The following is an 8,166-nucleotide window of genomic DNA, read 5'->3' as shown; positions in this document are numbered from 1 at the left end:
GCAGAGACCCACGTGCTCAGCTCCTCCTAGGTCTGATGCCCTAACCTCTCAGTATGTGATGTGATGAGGGAGGGGCTGCAGAGGAGTCACCTAGGACTTTGAAAAATGCAGTGGCAATTGGGGAAGAAGTGGATGACTATTAAAAATAGAGGAATGTGCTCAGGTAGATCAGTGGTTTAGAGAGGACAGTGGTAGGAGAGCTTTGAACATGTTAGAAGAAACACAGCCATAGGAGGGAGAGGAGTCCAGCCTGGCGTAGGACAGTGGGTGGGGGTGGAAAAGACATGGAAGACTCAGGAACTCATTACAGCACTTTGCAGGTGGAATCCACATTATTTAGAGACTAGATCTAGGGGACCAACCAGAGAGAAAGAGAATCGTGGGAAAATCAAAGAGCTTTGGGAACCAGCATCCATTAATAGAAGTAGTTGGTGAAGCAGAACCCTAATTATGACAGAGGGAAACTCAGGCTGAAGAGCTGAAACCAGGACCTATCTTATGAACCTTCAGGACACAAAGGGCGTGGGGGCCTGTTGGGAAAACAATGGGTAGCCAGTGACTGTCCTGACTTGTAAACTAACCTTGCTACACTGCTGGGGCAGTGAAAGTACAGAGCCACGTGCCGATGGGACTGGGGTGGAGCTGGATCGCACATGCTTTGCTGGAGGCAGCATAATTCAGAAAAAAAATATTTTTGAGAAGCAATTTGCATACCATCGAGTGATAAAAATGTTCAAACCATTTGACCTAGTAATTCTACATGTGGGAATTTACCCTAAGGAAATAGTTTAAAAGAATGAAAAGCCTATGTTCATACATCCAAATGTCAAATAATTAATTAAGCAATTAATTAGAAATAATATATTACACTACACACAACCCATGGACTCTGCTAGGTGAATGAATATGATCTCCGTGGCCATGTTAATAATAATAAAACATAGTAAACAACAATGGAGCAATGGTTTAATACACTGTGAGACATCCATATGATAGAATGTTATGCTTTAATACTATATGACACAAGCAGAATTCTAAATGGCCTGCTTGCTGCTGTGGTTAAGAGCACATTCTGTTGTGTTTACTGCCCGGGCTTGAATTCTGACTGTACCATGTCCTGGCACCTGACCTCGGCAAGTTCATCGGTGCCTCTAAGGCTCAATGTCTTTAACAGTAAGGTGGTATAACAATACTACCACTTCATGGGGTTGCTGTCAAGATTAAATGAGAAAAGGTATGCAAAGTGCTTAGCATAATTCCTAGCACATAATTTCTCAGTAAAAGTGAGTTGTTATTTTAAATATTTAAAAATGTGTGTCAATAGAAAAAGACTGACAGAGACTGCCCTAATTTCTAACCCCAAATTTATAGCCCTAGGAAATACAATGGGTGATTTGTTTCCTCTATTTTGTTTAGTATCATTTCCTTAAAACCTTTGAGGTCATAGGCAACACAAAAGATTGAGAAATAGGCAAAGCATTTTGACCTGTCCGTTCATCCAGCGGAAGTCAGGATCATGGTCAGGTCCTGTTTTTCTCTTCCCAGCCGTGTTCGGCCAGCGTTTGGATGAGACTGTGGCCTATGAGCAGAAGTTTGGCCCCCACTTGGTGCCCATCCTGGTGGAGAAGTGTGCAGAGTTCATCCTTGAGCACGGCCTGAATGAAGAAGGCATCTTCCGACTGCCTGGGCAGGACAATCTAGTGAAGCAGCTCAGAGATGCTTTTGACGCTGGGGAGCGGCCCTCTTTTGACAGGTACGCTGTCCTCACCTTGCCCTCCCCTCTGCCTCAGGTGGGTGAGGGGACCTCTCTCTTCCACTTGAGCGCTGCGACTCACACAGACACTCCCAAGAGCCCTGGCTTGCAACAGAAAGAGCCTTTTGTTTTGCTCATAATTCAGAATCTAGGAGCACAGGTAGGAGAGTATGATAATCAAGTACCTGAGAGATGATGTGAACTAGAACATAAGCTTACTGGGCAGAGTCAAGAGATGTTTAGGATATAGGGGAAGGGGAAGTGCAGAGTAGGGGAGAAAGATGGGACCTAGCTCCAGGGCCACCCTTCGGGGCACATGAGGATCACGGAAGAGCTGAGCTGGCTGAACAATAGATTTGGTGCGGTGGAGAATGCGCCATGTCTAGAACCAAGGGCTCCGATGGTCTTCCTCAGCCTTCCTGAAGTGGCCCAAACCAGGACTTATTAGTTTGGGAGACCACTGTACTGTCCAATTCTGAACTTAGTTCTGAGCCCTTATGGAAGGAGTACATACTGACAGCTTGGCAACCTGGTGTTCTCAAGTCGAAGTTGCACAGCCCTGTTTGGGGCGTATGGGGTGTAGGGCATTTCTCCCCAACATTCCTTTCCCACCCCACCTCCTCCTGCCACCTAGTCAAAGTTTTCTTCTCTGCCATACTCAGCTAGTACACCCCCATCTCTGACATTGCACACTCGCTACCTATTATGCAATATTTGTCCTGGTGGCCTGTGTGTGCTTGTCCTGCTGGCAAGAAAGAGCCATTGTTCTTTCTAAATCAACAGCCCATTAACCAAGATTTAGTAAGAAGGTCCTGAATGCTATCCAGTTTCCAAGGATTGAAATAAGGTTATTTAAGACTGGGGCCCAGGGCTGATTCTGGGAAAATGGTGAATAGCTGAGTGTCATGCTCTGTTGACAGTCTCACTGCTCACCTCTTCCTCACCTATCACTCCAATCCCCAAAGTTGTCTATTCTCCCTCTGAAGAACTCTCTAAGACTCATCTGTTTCCATTCTCACAGCACTGTCTTAGTTTGGGCCACCCTTATGTGTCTTTGCTGACCTCGCATGTAATAGGTTAATTTACCAAGGGTGCTGTATTTTAACAGGAATTCAATGGGTGGAGTTGTTGTTGGAATTATAGCAGGTTATAGGCATCAAATTTAAGAAGGTTTCAGCAGCACCATAAATTGCATTTCATTATCAGGTACTTGTTCAATTAAGCTCGCCACCTTTATATTCAGTTTTCTTCTTATGTTTTTAATTAGCTTTGAGTTGATCAAAAGATACAGGTGGGTTGCTGCTAAAGCAATGCAAACAGTCAGCCAGGAAAAGGAGAGGTGATTTGTGGGTTTACCAAATACCTGCCCTAGGCTTGAGCTCATGCATCTGTAAAATCAGCTTGGCTGGCAGAGTCAGGGTCTTTGATTCCTCTGAAATATTTAGGGCTGGAAGGAAGAAAGTGATCACACATCTCCACTGCCAGAACCGAGGGATAGCATTTATACATCCATCATAAATACGGAGGGCTCTTCAGGCTCCTCCTAAGACTGAATCTTGGGTCCACATGACTCTCGTGGGGACTCATCTAGATCTTCTCAATTGGTATATTGCAGTTCCACCACAAGATCCCTCAAATTGCCTCACTAGAATGAAGAAAAACAAAGGAGCTCTAATCTGATAGATTCTAGTGCAGGTGTGTCTGGCTCCCATTGAACATATAAATGTGAATTTAAAAATCTCTTTGTCCAGTCTCTAATGGGCTGGATATCAACCAGCCACAAAGCCAATACATTTTCAATACCTATATTTCTGTGAGAAACACATAGACATTCTGCATTATAAAATGAATGCTTCAAGGGGAGGAGGGCAGAGCCATCTAAGGGGCCTTTGCTAATCTCTGATGGAGCAGGGCTTAAACTCAGAAGCCACCTGGCTCCTGACTTGCTCTTAGGCCTTGATTTTAAAATATCACTTAAGAATGTTTCACTGGATTGGAGGAACAAACAAATTGAGGGAAAATGCAGTAAATTTAGACTATAACAATGATATCTGAGTCAGCCCATTTCTAATGGGGCACAGACATTGAATGAAAAATTTACAAAAATAACTGTATAACTTCCATTATGTTAAGTGCTAAAAATTAAAAATAGATGGTACTATGAGAATTTAGAACAGGGGGCTTTTGACATGGTCTGGCGGACTTAAGGAGGTCCCCAAGAAAATGACATTTAACCTGAGACACAATAAACAAGAATGAGGAGTTAGCCTGGTAAAGCACCCTCATCTTCCTGGTGAAATGAATCAGCAGCTTTCTCTGGCTTTCAGTGTTCTAAGATGAATATATAGCTAATTGTGTTTTTGATTATAACTTTAAAATATCTATACTGTATCTGTAGTTATGAACCCTTTCTGTTCTAAGGTTGGATATTTTTGCTTAGTTTCTCTTGATTAAACTACCTATTAGTTTGTCTCTCTTATTATTGTTTCTCGTCAAAATATTCTGTTTTTTGATGTATCATCTATGTTGTTTTTCTCATTTTAAATTCTTTGTTTTCTACGTTCATTTTCTTGGTGGGCTTTGAGTGTTGGAGTTGTGCAGGCCAGGGACAGTGCATCAAAGAATAGAACCCTGCGGGCAGGAGGCCAGGTAGGAGGCTGGGCAGAATCTTGCAAAAGACGATGTCCTTCTGAAATCTGGAAAGGAAAGTCAGGGAGAGGTTTAGAGGGATTCTTATGACATCTGGATAGTAGAATTGAAGAGCTCGGGCAGACCTATTGCAAGTAGGGTGAGGGAGAGGCCCCAGTCAGACAGGAGACCCTGGATTCTGATTAAGACCATGTGCGGACTGTGATGCAGGGACATCAGGAGAGTGCCACTCCTGCAAGGTGTCTGCTGGTTGTCTTTCTGACATTTTCTTGGGAACTTCTCATGTATTTGACAAGGCTTTGCCTGGTGTATTTTTAGACGGTGACTCAGCAGGGAAGGCTTTTCCAGAATCCCCACCCCCGATTTCCTGAGGGCAGCAGTGGAACACAGACAGGGCTCTGTGCCAGCTCAGAATTCTCCTGTAGAGGTACAGAGTTCACAGGCTACAACGGGGGAGCCGTTTAGAAGACAGCACCAACCACTGGCTGTCAAAAACAAACAAAACATTTACACAAAATGCCAAGACAGCTTTACAGTCAAGTTCTGGTGTACTTGTTTCTGCTACCTCAGACACCTTCCTTCTCCTCCTGTCCAATCTAGCCCTCCTGCCCGTTCTCCAGGAAGTATCTCCACCCAGCAGATTCTATATTTCACATCACTGAAACCAGGGAGATACTCAGATTATCTGAACCTCTTACTACATCATGACTTTTGAAATACTACGAGGACCATCCCTGAAGAATACCAGTTTTTCTTGATGTATAATAAATCAATACTTCTTCACTAATGATCTTCAATTATATGATAGATTCAGATTTGTTTTCTCTGCAAAATAGATTCGATAGTTCTATAAAGGAGGGGTCAGCAGACGTTTTAAAAGGGCTACCTATGAAATATTTAGGTTTTATGAGCCAAACAGTTTCTGCTGTAGCTACTCAACTCTGCTCTTAAAGCAAAACATCAGCCAAACACTACGCGAAAACGAACAAATGTAGTTGTATTCCTGTAACACTTTATTTATGTGTGCTGAAATTTGAATTTCATGTAATTTTCACGTCATGAAATATTCTCTTTTTGAGTTATTTTCCCAACTACTTAAAAAATGTAAAATCCATTCTTAGCTCATAGGCTGTACAAATATAGGCAGTGGGCCAGATTTGGGTCCTGGGCCACGGCTTGTCAACTCCTGCTGTAAACCAGAGAAGCTGAGCTGAAGACCCCTGTCTCTTTCAGCTAATCAGGCAATCAATCATATGAACGTTGTCTGAGTTCTTTCAGCAGAGCTTCCTCTCCCCACGCTCCAGGCTGATACACATGCTGCCCGCCACATGTTCTAACTCCTCAGAAGAGTCTCTATGGCTCTTCCACTCTGCATTGAGTGTCCTTTTTCCACATTTCCATATGCTCCCAGGTCCTGGACTTCCGCTCTCATGGCACTAACCATACAGTATTACAATGACTTGGTTTCTGAAGCTCTGTGGCTCTAGGAAGTCAGGTATTCTGTGTGTCCTTCAGGTTCAGCACTGAAATCACACTACCTGATATAGTATCTTGCATCTAGTAGGTTTTCTCAGTGCTTATTGATTGAATGAATGATTGCATGGATATATGTGTGACTCTCAGAACTATTTTTAGGTTCTGAGGGATCAAAGAGATCAATGGACCACGGAGGTAAAGGAGTTATCACGTGAAAATGAGACACTAAGGACAGAATACTAAATTGTGAGGTGCTAAGTGACTTGGAGAAAGAAGAAAACAATGAAAACTAAACGGTTGGAGGTTTAATGAGAAAGCAGATCATCAACTTTTCTTTGAGACGGTTAGGTGGAAGAGATAAAGAAAGAAAGTTATTATTCCAGAAGGGAGAATTAGCAAAAATGTTTTAGTCGGTTACACCTTTATCAGACTCTACTCCTCTGTAAAACTCCCCTTTGAAACCTGAGATTATATTCAGTAGATCACCAACGGGGAGGTAAGGAGAATTCTGGAATTTTGCTTCCAAAAAGCATTGCTTATTTTCTTCCAGAGATACAGATGTGCACACAGTGGCCTCCCTGTTAAAGCTCTACCTCCGAGACCTCCCAGAGCCCGTGATTCCCTGGAGCCAGTATGAGGGGTTTTTACTCTGCGGACAGCTCATGAATGCAGATGAAGCAAAGGTTGGTATCTTATTAGAGTTAGTTGTCCTGCTTTGGAAGAAAGTGATGGTTACTGAATACTATTCTGTATTCACAAGCAACAGTGAGTCAGGAGGCCCATACCTTTTGGTGAGATATTTGTCAAACTGGAACTTCCTTGGCAACAAAAGGCAAATGAAGCCAATTATGGTGATGGCCTTCATGGGCTATAACAATCCAATAAAGAATTGGGCCATAATCAAATACCCCCCAAGTCACTTAAAAATTAGTAAGAGAAGGAGGATGCCTCTGAGAAGGGTTTCAAGCAATGTGGCCTTGTTGAGATCCACTGGGACATGAGACACAGGTCAGACTGACCAAACTGAAAGGCAGGTTAGAGGTCAGAATGTAATAGCTCCATGATGACCATGAGTATCAGACACGGACATATAAAGAATGCGTGTGCCAGAGAAAAAAGGCAGGGAGCTTTTCTTTGTAGGGTCTGTCGCTCTTTGTCCTTCCTCCCTCTGGCACATGCATTCTTTATATGACTGTCTCTGACATTCATGGTCATTATGAAGCTAAAACATTCTGACCTCTCACCGGCCCTCCAGATTGGTCAGCCTGCTCTTATGTCCCAGCGGGTCTCAGCAAGGCCATATTGCTGAAACCCTTCTCAGAAGCATCCTCCATCTCCAGCTACTTTTAAAGTGACTTGCAAAGGGTATTTTGTTATAGTCCAATCTTTACTGGAATGTTACATTTAAACATTTATTAAGCAAATAATTATTGTGAGGATGAGTTGTCAAATAGTCCTTGCCTCAGGGTATCCCCGAGTTGGGTAAGAGGGCATAATAACAGGCAAACTAAAATACACCGCACAAAAAACAATGAGCGTCCCATACATTTTTGCAAAGATCTTGTGAATTTATTGCTTTTCAAAATAAAAAATTATTAAAAAACACACAAAAAACTTTGGGAACAAGAGTGACTGCCAAAGTGTTGCTTCTGCACAGACATACCACTTATATTCCAGGGTCTCGTTACTAGCAAGTAAGCAAGTTCATTTTACTAGAGTTAAAAATCTCTTTCCAGGCTCAGCAGGAGTTGATGAAGCAGCTCTCCATCCTTCCTCAAGACAACTACAGCCTCTTGAGCTACATTTGCAGGTGAGAGTCCTTGGTATTAGCTCCACAGTTTTCAGCCACATGAGAAAGAAGCCCCTGGTTAGAGGAGGAAAGGGTATCCTATGAACTTGGAGATTCTGGTCCAGACCTTTGGAAGGTCAACTCTATTTACATAGCTCCAAGGTAGTTTCCTATATCCACAAGCTAATTTGAAGGATCTCCTGAAAATTTTGTTGGCACACAAAATGTACATGCTTCTTCCTCAGGCCTTCCTAGCACTGCCCAGAGTCCTGGGACATGCAGTGGAACACAGAATCCTTACAATGTTTCTAAAATTATCTTCTGTCTTCTTGACTCTGGGCTATAAGCTAGCACCCCAGAGACATTTATTCCAGGCCATTCTTTCTATTTCCCTTTTTGAGGACCTGCTGTGTGTCATCTTTGTGGAAATACATAGCATGTGGATTGACCCAAATGTGGGTGAGTTGGGAACCTGCATCTCCATGTCAAATAGAGATGA

General features: G+C 42.9%; 1 protein-coding gene across 1 annotated transcript in view; it reads left to right on the top strand.

Moving 5' to 3' along the window:
* ARHGAP25 (Rho GTPase activating protein 25) overlaps nt 1-8,166 on the top strand; it is a 47,918-nt gene that overhangs the window by 23,528 nt on the left and 16,224 nt on the right. Inside the window, exons 4-6 of the mRNA XM_006909528.1 lie at nt 1,546-1,753; nt 6,429-6,561; nt 7,615-7,688. Coding sequence (XP_006909590.1) covers nt 1,546-1,753; nt 6,429-6,561; nt 7,615-7,688 — 415 coding nt within the window. The remainder of the gene's footprint in view (nt 1-1,545; nt 1,754-6,428; nt 6,562-7,614; nt 7,689-8,166) is intronic.

The sequence above is a fragment of the Pteropus alecto genome, unplaced genomic scaffold, assembly GCF_000325575.1.
Source record: "Pteropus alecto unplaced genomic scaffold, ASM32557v1 scaffold131, whole genome shotgun sequence".
NCBI classification, from domain to species: Eukaryota; Metazoa; Chordata; class Mammalia; order Chiroptera; family Pteropodidae; genus Pteropus; species Pteropus alecto.
This window is presented reverse-complemented; position numbering and strand designations above follow the sequence as displayed.